Source organism: Chrysochloris asiatica, unplaced genomic scaffold (assembly GCF_000296735.1).
Source record: "Chrysochloris asiatica unplaced genomic scaffold, ChrAsi1.0 scaffold00354, whole genome shotgun sequence".
NCBI lineage: Eukaryota > Metazoa > Chordata > Mammalia > Afrosoricida > Chrysochloridae > Chrysochloris > Chrysochloris asiatica.
In genome coordinates, this window is record NW_006408872.1 from 2,151,586 (window position 1) to 2,165,974 (window position 14,389).

The window sequence follows — 14,389 nt, forward strand, 5'->3', positions numbered from 1 at the left end:
AAATCTTTACAGGAGCAGAAAGCCTCATCTTTCTCCTGCTGAACATCTGGTAGTTTCAAACTGCTGACCTTGAGGTTAGCAGCCTGATGGGTAACCACTATGCTATCAGAGCTCCTTTATAAATGTATATGCACTTAAATATATGAAAAAATTTAAAATAATTGACAGGAGAAACAGTTCTACAGAAATAGTTGGAGTCTTAAGTACTCCACTTTTAATAACGGATGGAACAACCAGTCAAAAGATCAATAGGAAATACACAATGTGAGCAACATTATAATACAACTGTACCTAACAAGCATGTGGAGTCCTGGTGTGGTGCTGTGGGTTAATGCACTTGGCTGCAAAGTTAGTTTGAATTGCAAGGTTGATGGTTCAAGCTCACTAGTCATTCCTTGGAAACACTCTGGGTTGGAACCGACTCGGCAGCACTTAACAACAAACAACAACAACAAGCATGTGCAAAAAACTCCATCCAACTACAACAGAATACACATTCTTCTTATTACCCAGGAGTTACCATATGTTAGGTCACAAAATAAGTCTGAATAAATTTTAATGGAATGAAATCATATAAAATATCATCTTCAACCACAGTGGAATGAAACCAGAAATCAATAATAGAAAGAAAATTGGAAATTCACAAGTATTCAGAAATTAAATAACACATTCTTAAATAATCAATGGTAAAAGAAACAAACAAGAAGAAAATTTGAAAATAAATACTTGGGAAGAGTGAAAACATACACAGCACACCATAACTTATTTGTTGTTGTTGTTAAGTGCTGTCCATCTCAGAGCAACATTCACAGCAGAATGAAACACTGCCCACTCATGTGCCATCGCCATCATGTTCTTATTTCTGACACTGTATTTGACAGTGTTCTGTTGCTGTTCTTAAGGTTTTCAATGGCTATACATTCAGACGTAGCTCACCTTTCCTTCTTCCTAGTCTGCCTTAGTCTGAAAGCTCTGCTAAAACCTGTTCACTATGGATGTGAGACCCTGCTGGTATTTAAAATATCTGTTGCATAGCTTCCAGCATCACAGTAACACACAAGACACCACACAATGACAAACTCACAGATGAGTGGTGGACCAGAACTTATACTATACAGCAATTTTCTCAGAGGCAATTTTCTAGCCATCAATGTCTATATGAAAAGAGAACAAATATCTCAAATCAATAACTCAAATTTACACCTTAGACAAATAAGAGCAAACGACACCCCAAACTAACAGAAAGAATACAATGATAAAGACCAGAGTGGAGATAAATGAGATGTTGTTGTTGTTAGGTGCCACTGTTGTTGGTTCCAACTCATAGCGACCTTACGCATAATAGGCTGAAACACTGCTTGTTCCTGTGCCATCTACACTATTGTTAAGCTTGAGCTCATTACTACTGCCACTGTGATAATCCATCTAATTGGGGTTTTCTTTTCTTCACTGACCTTCCATTTTACCTAGCATAATGTCCTTCTCCAGGGACTGGTCCCTCCTGATAATATGTCCAAAGTCTGAGAGACGAAGTCTGGCTTCTAAGGAGCACTCTGGCTGTACTTCTTCCAACACAGATTTGTTTGCTCTTTTAGCAGGCCATGGTACTTTTAATATTCTTCTCCAACATCATAACTCAGATGCAGCAATTCTTCTACACTTTTCCTTATTCACTGTCCAATTTTCACATGTACATTAAGCTATTGAAAATACCATGGCTTGGGTCAAGCACACCTTAGTCCTCAAACTGATATTTTTGCTCTTGCACACTTTAAAGAGATCTTGTCTAGCAGATTTGCCTAAAGCAATTTGATTTCTTGACTGCTGATTCCATGAATGTTGATGGTTGATCCAAGAAAAATCAAGTCTTTGACAACTTCAATCTTTTCTCCATTTATCATGATTTTATTCATCGTTCCAGTGGTGAGACTTTAATTTTTTTTTTTACATTGAGGCACAAACAAACTAGAGACTGTGATCTTTGATCTTCATCAGTATTTCAAGTCCTCCTCACTTCCAGCAAGCAAGGTTGTATCACCTGAATATTGCAACTTGTTAATGAGTCTTCCTCCAACCCTGATGCCATGTTTTTTTTCATATAATCCAGTTTCTTAGATTATTCGCTCAGCGAACAGAATGAATAACTATGGTGAAAGAATACAACTCTGCCACATACCTTTCCTAATTTTAAACCATTTAGTATCCCCTTGTTTTGTTTGTACAACTACTTCTTGATCTATGTACAGGTTCCTCGTGAGCACTGTTCAGGAGTACTCATTCTCCACAATGTTGTCTACAGCTTGTCATGACTCACACACTTGAAACCCTTTGAAGAGTCAATAAAGCACTGGTATTCTCTGCTTTCAGTCAAGAGCCATCTGACATCAACAATGATTCCTCATTCTATGTCTTTGTCTGAATTCAGCTTGAACCTCTGATAGTTCCCTGTCAATGTACTATTGCAGCTGTTTTTGAATTATCTTTAGAAAAAAATTTTTTGCATGTGGTATTAAAGATAGTGTTTGACCATATAATTGTCAGATTCAAAATGGTCAATACCAATTCATTTCAGTTCACTAATGCCTAGGATATCAATCTTTATGTGTTCCATTTCATTTTTTATAGCTTCCAAATCTCCTAGATTCATATTCTGTACAGCTTGGATCAACAATCAACACTCATGGAAGTAGCAGTCAAGAAATCAAACGACGTATTGCATTAGGCAAATCTGTGGCACAAGACCTTTTTAAACTGTTGAAGAACAAAGATGTCAGCTGAGGACTAAGGTGTGCCTGACCCAAGCCATGGTATTTTCAGTAACCTCATATGCATGTGAAAGTTGAACAGTGAATAAGGAAGACTGTAGAAGAATTGATGCTTTTGAGCTATGGTGTTGGAGAAGATTATTGAAAGTGCCACTGGCTGCCAAAAGAACCAATAGATCTGTGTTGGAAGAAGTGCAGCCAGAGTGCTCCTTGGAGGCCAGGATGGTCAAACTTCATCTCTCATACTTTGGACATATTATCAGAAAGCACCAGTCGCTGGAGAAGGAAATCATGTTTTGGAAGGTGGATGATCAGAGAAAAAGAGGAAGACCCCTAGTGAGATGGATTGGAAAAATGGGCTCTAGTTTGGCAACAATTGTGAGGCTGGCCCAGGACTGGGCAGTGTTTCATTCTGTTGTGCATAGGGTCACTATGAGTTGGTACCGACTCAATGGCACCTAACAACAACATTCCTTGTTAATGGATATTTACAGCTGTTTCCTTCATTTTGAACTGTGCTGCATCAACAAATGAAGGTCCACAAAGTTTTAGTACATTTGTGTCATCACTGTCAACTCTACTTTGAGGGGGCAGCTCTTCCACAGTGGTATTTTGAGTGCCTTCCAACCTAAGGGGTTCATCTTCTGGCACTATATCTAACAACCTTCTGGTGTTATTCATCATGTTTCAATATTCATTATTGTGATTCTATCTGATGGTGTTACATTGCTATTCATAAGGTTTTCAGTGGCTACACATTCAGAAGTAGTCCACCTCTCCATGCTCCTAGTCTATCTGGAAGCTAATCTGAGATCTTTCCACCATGCTTGTACTATTTTGGTATTTAAAATACAGGTGGCATTGCTTTCAGCATCATAGAAATGCACAAATCACCATTGTAGGACAAACTGACAGATGAGTAGTGGCTAAATGAGCGATAGAACAGAAAAACAGTTAGGAAAATAAGTGAAACCAAAGTTGGTTCTTTGAAAATATTATCAAATTTACAAGCCTTAAACTAGACTTACAAAGAAAATAAAGAATTAAATAACCAAAATCAGAAATGAAAGTGGAGATACTACTATTGAGCGCACAGAAATAAAAAATATTATAAGAAAATACTACGAGCAATTTTTACCCCTAAACTAGATAACCTGGATAAATGGATAGATTACTAGAAATGCATAATCTATTAGAGTTGACTCCAAGAAGTAGAAAATCTGAATAGACATACACTAAGTAAAGAGAATGAATTAGTGTCTCAGTTTTCTAGTGCTGCTATAACAGAAATAACCCAAGGGGAAGACTTTAACAAAGAAAAGTTTGTTTTCTCATAGCTTAGGAATCTTTCTAGTCAGAATTCAGGACACCTGTTCTAGGGGAAAACCTTTTCTTTTTGTCAGCTCTGGGGAAGTTCCTTGTCTCTTCAGCTTGTTTCCTGGTTCCTTAGAGAACTTGTGGCATCAATATTCCTCTGTTTTGCTTGTTTGTTTAATCTCTTTTATATCTCAAAAGAGCTTAACTCAAGATATACCCTATACTAATCCTTTTTCATTAATGTAACAAAGAAAACCCATTCCCACAAGTATACAGGTTAGGATTTACAACACATACTTTTGGGGGACAATCTATAGCAACTATTAATTAAAAACCTCCTAACATATGAAAACCCAGAACCAGATGACTTCACTGGTGAATTCTACTAAACATCTAAAGAAAAGTAAACTTCAATCCTTCTCAAACTCTTTTAAGAAAATGGAAAAGGGGCAAACACTTCCAGACTCATTATATGCAGCAATCACTAACCTGACACAAAGGCCAGATAGAGATATGACACAAAAAGGAACCTCCAGTTAATATCTCTTATAAATACAGATTTAAAAGCGCTAAAAAATACAATCAAACTAAATTCAGCAGCACGTTAAAAGAAGCCCCATGACCATGGTTGATTTATCTCAGGAATTCAAGGGCATTTCAACATGAGAAAATAATCACATTAATAGAATAAAGGAGCAAAAACACATGATAATTTCAATTGATGCAAAAGAACAATTGATAGTTATCTAACACTCTTTCATAATAAAAATACTCATCAAATTAAGAAGAGAAGGGAAATTTCTCAACACAGTAAAAGGCATCTATGGTGTGACACTGTGGGTTAATGCGCTGGACTGCAAAGTTGGTTTGAACCATAAGGCCACCAGCCACTCCTCAGAAACCCTATACAGGGTCACTGTGGGTCAGAACTGACTCTAAGACATTTAACTTAACAGCAACAATGAAAATACCACAGCTAGAATTATGCTCAATGGGGAAAGACTGATCAGACACAAGACAAGGATGCCCACTATTTCCACTGCTATTCAATATGTACTGGACATTCCAGCCTGAGCACTTAGTCAAGAAAAAGATAAAGTATCCAAATTAGGAAAAAACAACAACAAAAAAACTCAAACTCAAAAACTATTTTCATTCATACATGACATAATTATATATATATAATCCTATAGAATCCACAAAACCTCTCAGAACTAATACATTTAGAAAAGTTACAGGATACAAAATTGTTTTTGTTAGGTGCCAGCAAGTTGATTCCAACTCATTGTGACACTATATACAACAGAATGAAACAGTGTCTGATCTTAGACCATCTTCACAATCATTCCTACGTTTGAGCCTATTGTTACAACCACTGTGTCAATTCATTTCATTGAGGATCTTCCTCTTTTTCTCAAACCCTCTACTTTACCAAGCATAATATCCTTCTCCAAGGACTGGCTCCTTTAGATAACATGTCCAAAGTATATGAAACAAAGGTTCACCATCCTCACTTCTAAGGAACATTCTGTTTATACTTCTTCCAAGACAGATTTTTTTTTCACCTGGAAGCCTATATTATAATTAATATTCTTCATCAACATCATACTTTAAAGACATCATTTTTTTTTGTTTTGTTTTGCTTTTTATTCATTATCCAGCTTTTTTTTTTTTATTGGCTCTGTAATTCTTTTCTTTTCTTTTCTTTTTTTTTTAATGTTTTGTTGTGAATTGTGTGATAGTCTACATGGGAGAACATCAACTTTACATTCATTCCATCATCCATCATTTCATTGGCATAGTTATCATCTTGTGCATATGAGTTGATTGAAAATGCTATGACTTGAGTTAGGCATATCTTAGTCCTCAAAGTGTATTTACTTTTAAATACTTTAAAGAAGTCTTTTGCAGCAAATTTTCCCAAGGCAATTCGTCATTTGATTTCCTGACAGTTGCTTCCACAAACATTCATTATGGATCCATGTAAAATGCAATTCCTGACAACTTAAATGTTTTCTCCATTTATCATGATGTTGCTCATTGGTCCAGTTGTGGTGGTATTTGTTTTCTTTTATGGAAGTATAAGCCATACTGAAGGCTGTAGTCTTTGATCTTCATCAGTAAGTGCTTCAAGATCTCTTTGCTTTCAAAAGTAAAATTGTGTCATTTGCATATCACAAGTTGTCAGTGAGTCTTCCTCTAATCTTGATGGCACATGTAATCCAGTTTCTTGGATGATTTGCTTAGCATATAGACTGAACAAGTATGGTGAAAGGATACAACCCTGATATACACCTTTCTTAATTTTAAACCATGCAGTATCCCCTTGTTCTGTTCAAAAGACTGCCTTTTGATCTATGTATGAATAGAAGATTAACACACAAAAGTTAGTTGTATTTTTATGCTTTAGTGTGATGATTAATGTTATGTATCAATTTGGTTAGGTTATTATTCTCAATGGCTGTACAGATAGTATGCATCACCTTCCATCTTGTGATGTGATGTGAGCAGCCAATCAGTTGTGACAGAAGTTTCTTTGGGGGCCTGTATTCATGATATAACGGAATATTCTGGCAAAGCTTTTGTTGTTTATCTGCATCTGGTTAATCATCATCTAACCTTTGGTTCTTGGGATTTGAGCCAGAAGCCTGCCATTAGAACAGTCAATTTTGGAATTTATCAGCTTTCTTACCCTATAAGCTAGAAGCCTGCTGTCTGATTTACAGATTTTGGGTTTGTCAGTTCCTGCAAGATTGGAGCCAGGAGAAGCATACATTCAGATACTGGATCATGGACTTGAAAAGGGATATAAGAAACAGATTCCATTTAAAACAGATAACAACAACAACAACACAAACATATTTAGCCAAAAAGATATAGGACTTGTACACTGAGAACTATAAAATTTTGTTTAAAGTGACTATTCCTGGTGTGGTGGTGCAAGTTAATGCCCTGGGCTGCAAGGCCAGTTTGAACCATAAAATCGGTGGTTCAAGCTTACCAACCACTCCTCAGAAACCCTATACAGGGTTGCTATGAGTTGGAACTGACTCAACAGCTCTTTACAACAACAAGGAAACTAGAGAAGACCTTAACAAATGGAAAGGCATCCCACATTCATGGACTAGAAATTTTAATATTGTTAAGATGACAATATTCTCCAAAGTAATCTACAGGCTTAATGCAAAATCCTCAACACAATTCTAATAGCCTTTTTTGAAGAAATGGAAAAGACAATTCTAAAATTAGTATGCCATTAAAAGGGACTACTTAATAGCCACAACAATCTTGAAGAAGAACAGAATAGGCATACTCATACTTCCTTATTTTAAAACATATTGCAAAGCTCCTGTGATGTAATATGTGTGATACTGGTATAAGGATACCAGTGAAATATATATATAAGTGTAATAAAATTGAGAGTCTAGAAATAAACCCATCTATCCATGGTCAGTGATTTTTCTACAAGATTGCCAAGACCACCCAATAGGGAAGAATAGTCTGTTTGTCACGTGGCACAGAGACAAGTGGATATCCAAATGCAAAAGGATTAAATTGGATTTCTACTTAACACCATCCCCCAAATTAACTCAAAATGCATCAAAACCTAAATGGAAAAGCTAAAACTATAAAGTTCTTAGTAGAATACATAGGGATAAATCTTTATGACCTTAGATTTGATCATGGATCCTTAGACATGGTATGAAAAGCATGAGCAACCAAATGAAAATTAGATAAATTAGAAAATAAAAATTTATGTGCTTCAAAGAACACTATCAAGAAAGTGAAAAGACAACCCACAAAGTGATAGAAAATATTTGCAAATCATATATCTGATAAGGATCTTGTTGTTGTTGTTGTTGTGAAGTGTCATCAAGTTGGTTCCGACCTACAGTGACCCTGTATAGGGTTTCTGAGGAGCAGCTGGTAAGCTTGAACTGCCAACCTTGCAGTTCAAATGGCTTTGCAGTCTGGCACATTAAGGGTCTAGTATCCAGAAAATAAGGAGCTCTAGTTACAAGTTGGGCTGCTAACCTCAAGGTCAGAAGTTTGAAACTAACAGCCATTCCACAGGTAAAAGCTGAGGCTTTCTGCTCCTGTAAAGATTTACAGTCTAGGAAATCCTATGCAAGGTCACTATGAATCAGAACCAACTCTACAGCACACCACTACCACCACCATGATCCAGAATATATAAAGAACCCTAACAACTCAACAACAATAAGACAAGCAAGGCAATTTGAACATAGGCAAAGGACTTGAATAGACATTTCTCCATAGATATATGCAAGTGACCAACAAGCCTATGAAAATATGATTAACATCATAAACCATTAGGAAAGTACAAACTAAAACGACAATGAATTACCACTTGAGTAATTCAAGAAGACAGACAATGCAAGTGTTAACAAGAATGTGGAGAAACTGGAAACCAAATACATTGCTGGTGGGGATGTAAAATGGTACAGCTACTGTGGAAAATAGTTTGGTTGGTGCTCAAAGTTAAACATAAAATTACCACATGACTCAGAAATTTCACTTCTAGGTATATATCTAAAAGAACTGAAACAGGTATTCAAACAAATATTTGTACATGAATGTTCATAGCAGCATTATTTGCAGTAGCTAAAATGTGATGCAATCCAAACGTCCATCAATGGATAAATGAGTAAACAAAATGTGATATAATCATATCATGGACTATTACTCAACCATAACAAGGAATGCAGTACTGATACATACTATGACATGGATGAACGTTGAAAACATTATGCTACTTGAAAGAAGTCAGACACATTTATATGAAATATCGGGCATAAGTAAATACATACAGACCAAAATCAGATTAGTGATTTTCAGATGTCGGGGTAAGGTGACAATGAGGAATTAAGGCTTATCTTTTTTGGGTGACAAAATGTTTTGGAACTAGATAGAAGTGGTGGTTGCACAACATTATGAATGTAACTAAATGCCATTGAATTGTAATATTTACAGTAGACAATTGTATGTTATGTGAATTTCATCTCAATTTACAAAAAGGCCATAAAGCTTCTACTTGATGCTCTATCTTGCTATCTCACTTTTTCTCTGTCACTGTAATCCAACCACCATATCGCAAGTAAGATAATGCCACCTAAGGCGGCCACTTGTAGCTGTTACAGCTGATAGGCCAATGTGAGAATGAACGAGTACAGCTAAAGAATAGAGGCTAGTCATGACTGCTGGGCTGCTGTATTCCCGATGCTCAAAAATTATGAAGAATATATAGGAATATAGGATTATTATTGTTGTAACCCACTAAGTTTTTTGATAACACAGTTCTCAGCAACAGATAACCAATACTCAGTACTTCTCATCTTCCTTTCCTTTCTGAAAGAAACTCACGGTTCCAGGACCATGGACAGTTCCTGTTCATATGCCTCTTTGATGCCCTTTTTATCTCATGGTGCCCTCCAAACTGCTTCCTTCTTTTACTTTCTTGTCATTTACTCTCCTATTCCTGCATGAAGTCCTGATTACTACAAGAAGTCTTCAATGACTGACTCTGGTCTCCCTAGAACAACTCACTTTCATTTTGGGGAAGAGGAGGAAGGATGAGGCATATCTGGGGATCTGAATAATCCTATGGATCAGCACCATTCCCAATCTCCTAAGGCCCCATTCAGAGCTGGGTAGCATGGGGAAAGGAGACTTTGAGACACTGATCAAAAAATGGTAGTCTGTGGAGAATCTTCCACTGTCAGAGATGCTCTTTCAATCTCATTCAGAGATGAGAACACTGAGGCAGAGCCAGACAAAGTGACTTGTCCCACTCACTTTCCACCACCATTGAGGGGAGAAGCTGGACTCAGACTCAGGTATTGGCTCCAGACTCCCTCACCCACAACTCTATACTGATACCTTCACCTTGAGGGAAGTGATGGGCACATGTCTGCCTTGCAAGCAAGGGACCTAACAACCGCAACTTGTACCCACTCACCCTCCCTATATCCCTGTGAATCTGCCTCGAGTACCTTTGTCCAGCACAGGACCAAAGATGGCCAGGCTGTTGTTGACAGTGGTGCAGTTCCATCGGCGGCCTCGGAACTGGTGCTGGCACTCTTGGATGCCGATCTTGACGCCTTCTGCCACACTGGGCATGATTTCCACGTAGTTCCGACAGAAACGCAGCTGCTTAGGCACTAGACCAGGGATACTGGCACAGAGGATGGGCTGTGTGCCCAGGGAGGAGTACTGGTGCCCGATGGCCAGGGACCTGGTTGGGGAGGACAAGGGGGCCTGGTTAATGTGGGAGCCAAAAGGGCCAACTGCAGCTAACAGATATAAGGACAGGCCCTATCTTAGGGCAGTCTCTGTCTGAGGGAGAAGACATAGCTCCTTTATTGGGAGGCATTCCTGCATTCAAGGGGTTAGACTTAGCTTCCACCATTAGGGATGAAACAGGACTTCTATCCCTACCTTGTACCATATACAAGTGACCTGAGACTTAGTGTAAAACAAAATTTCAATATGTGCAATGTAAAGTGTCAGAAAATAAATCAAAGAAATGCTGAAAGCTTGCACCACTGCTCTGCATACTGGCAGAGACTCCGATCATAGTGGGGTTGATGTAACAATGCCCTGAAATCACTGGGAAATGAGGACAATAGAATACATGAACACAGTGTGGGTGGTGGTTCTGGAGGGACCTCATACTGGGGCCCAGGGCAATCTTGACCTGGTCAACCAGGGAGACTGCTAGAAGGAGGTGAACTGACTGTCAGTTCAGGGGGAGAAGGACTGGCTTCTTAGGGTGAGTGGTGGTCAGGACACATAGAAGCTGAATCATACAAACAGCATACAAACTAGAACTGTACAAGTGAGATAAAAGTCCACATCTGGTTATGTGCCCCAAATATCTAAGAACCCTCATCCACAATTTGTTGTTGTTAAGTGCCGTTGAGTCAATTCTGACCCATAGCGACCCTGTATAGGGTTTTGAGGAGCAGCTGGTGAGCTTGAACTGCCAACCTTACAGTTCAAATGATTTTGCAGTGTGGTGCATTAACCCACAGCACCACACCAGGAGTCTACATCCACAATAAGAGGTATTAAAAAATGTTCCCTGAGCTTTCTTTATACAGGAGAGCAAACAGTTGGAAATTGTCCCAATTTCCATTAATAGGAGAGTGGATAAATCAATGATGACTTACTTATGTAGTGCAATGCTACTTAGAAATAAAAAGAAATGAGTTACTAACCTAGATAATATCTTGGATGATTCTCCTGACGTTTTGCTGAGTGAAGGAAACCAGACCAATGCAGGCACTGCTGTCAGATTTTGCCCATCTATGGGGCAAGTATTAGGACAGAAGATGGGAAGTGACTAGAAAATGGCACAAAGGAACCTATCTTAGCCTGTGCTTTTGCAAATGATCACCACTAGCCACATATATCTATTTAAATTAAATTAATTAAAATAACAAGAAATCAAAAGGCAATACTCTATCACTGGATATTTTAATGTTAAGGCAAACAATAAGAGTTGTAAGCATACATTGTAAAATTTGAACTGTTCAGAAAGAAATAAGATGAACAGAACAGATTTGACTATCCCTTTCCTCCCCAGCTCCTGAAGAAACCTCTTGTGTGATCTGTTGAAATATGGGAAATGCTGGGAGGGATGCATGACCACAACAGGTGACTGCTTCTTTTAACCGTATCTCCCTTCCTTTGCAATAGCTGCATCATGGTCCAATAAGTGGATAGATCAAAATTTATGTGACATATTTACTATAGGAGAGCTTTTGGGATGTTTCCAGATTTAAAACATTTTTAAAAATTACAAACACTGCTGTAGTGTGCATCTCTGTGCTCATAATTGGTAAATGAGCATAAAGTTGAATTATTAACAGGATAATTGCTAGGTCAAAGGTTATGGGTACTTAAGTAGATGTTGCTAAATTCTCCCCTAAACTCCTCTCAGAGTGGTGTATGAGAATGTTGTTTACCAGTCCCAATGACAACAATGCCCATTATCCAAAAAATGCTGCCAATCCAGTGGCATCATATGGTTATGACTACCTGTGGATGTCTGCACAATTTGATGGTTACTACTGCCTGTCAATGTGTCTACCCAATATGGTGATGACACATGGTTATGACTGCCTTTCAATGTGTCTATCCATTCTGACAGGTGATACCTCGATATGACTACCTATTGATGCATCAACCCAATTTGACAAATGATGTGCCTAACAACCCAACAGGACTGTTTGTCAATGTATTGACTAAATTAAATAGAGAATCAAATTGTTATGACTACATGCCAGAGGTGATATGTCTAACAGTCCAACAAGTAACATATTGTTACTATTGCCTGCAAGGAATCTATAAAATCTAAAGGATACATAATTGTTAGGACTTCCTGTCAACTGTCTACCCAATTTGATGGTGATGTGTGGTTACAACTGCCTGTCAATGTGTAACATTGTAACAGTTGATATATGACTTCAATCATTTAACAATATCCTTATCAATATGTCTGCCCAAACTGATAAGTGACGTATTATTACAATTGCCTGTTGATTCTCCTACCCAATCCAACAGGTAACCTATTGTTATGACTACCTATTCATGTGTGGTTATGACTTCCTGTCAATGTGTCTATCCCATCTGACAGTTGATATGTGATTATAACTGTCTGTTGATGTGTCTGCTTAAATTAATTGAGCTGCATGGTTGCAATTGCCTGTTGATGTGTCTACCCAATCCAATGGGTGACATATCACTATGACTGTTTACTAAGGATTCTACCCAATCCAAAGGTGGCATAGTGCTATGGCTATCTATTGATGTGTGTACCCAGTTCATTGGGTGACATGCTGTTATGACTGCCTGTTGACATGTCTATTCAGTTCCATGGGTTATGACTGCCTGTCAGTGTATCTACCCAATCTTACCACCTATTGATGTGTCTATTTCCCAGAGTAGAACACTGTGTTTGTTCTTGGTCTTTGATTTCCATTTCGATGCTTAGCACACCCATTGATGGATGCTTTGTGTAAGTGATGGAGTGGCTGCAACTGCTTTTCAGGTTGGGCTGGAAAAGCCTCTCATCTTCTGTTTGGATGCAGCTACTGATATCAGAAAGGACCTGCAGGGTTTTCTGGAGCAGAGTGTGGTGCAAAGAGCCTCTGGACCTCAGGGTTATGCTGAGAGAAGATCCAGGAATACAGAAGAGACAACTGAGTAGGTAATGAGATTAAGGATAATAGCATTCTGTGACTTTTTAGCAAAAGGTCCCTGGAAATCAGGTGATACCTGCTTCCACAGAGAAGTAAACAGATTCCAACTGAGTTCACTCATGTAATTCTGCCTGTCTGCTCTTCTCTCACAGGGGAACAAGTATCCACTCTCTCTCCTCTTCCTCTTCAGGGACTCTAGTCTCCTTCCATTTCTCTGATTACCCAGTGTGACCAGTCACTCATCCTGGCTCTGACTTCAGCCTAGAGAAAGGTCCAGTGCTGCATATAATTATCCCCTGGTGGCTTTCTCCTGTGGACTCCAGGAGGGAAAGCCTGTTTTCCCTTCTTTTGTTTGATGGGGAAACCATGGCAAGACAACCTTATTGATGCCTCACTGGAATCCCTCAGGGTAAATTCTATGCAGCACATCCTATCTTGCTTGGAGAATTATGTACCTCCCAAAAGGATTGGAAAAATCCCCAGTAAGCTGCACACATTATTATATTGACATTTAGTAAGTCCTATCTTGAGTCTAACTGAGTTCTATCTAGCAACAGTGAGAGTAGTAGGAAATGGTGAATTACTGTCTCTCAGTCTCAGAAAAACAACCCTACCCTGTAGTAATGTTGTTGTTGTTGTTAAGTGCCGTCAAGTCAGTTCCGACCCATAGCGACCCTGAACAGGGTTTCCGAGGGTGTAAATCTTTACGGGAGTAGAAAGCCTCATCTTTCTCCCGCGGAGCAGCTGGTAGTTTTGAACCGCTGACCTTAAGGTTCACAGCCCGATTTGTAACCACTACGCTACCAGAGCTCCTTTTATGTATTACTACCCTGTAGTAATACAAATGAAAAATACTACTATCCTTCTGTTTCTGTTTCAAAAACCTTCAAAGTTTACTTCACCTTGAAGCATAAAACCCAAACACTTTGGCCCAGGAATGGTTGGAGGTTTCAAAGAGAATATTGCATCATTATGGACCATTCCAGTGGCCAGTGATGTGCTAGACTCTGGGTCTTCTCAGCTTGCTCACCTCTCACATCTTATAGGCTCCTGTGCACCAGCACACCAACTGCCTTCCTT

General features: G+C 38.6%; 1 protein-coding gene across 1 annotated transcript in view; it reads right to left on the reverse strand.

The window, feature by feature from the left end:
- Positions 1-14,389, reverse strand: part of WNT3A (wingless-type MMTV integration site family, member 3A) — a 106,915-nt gene that overhangs the window by 67,611 nt on the left and 24,915 nt on the right. The window contains exon 2 of the mRNA XM_006876122.1: positions 10,097-10,338. Within this exon, the coding sequence (XP_006876184.1) occupies positions 10,097-10,338 (242 nt within the window). The remainder of the gene's footprint in view (positions 1-10,096; positions 10,339-14,389) is intronic.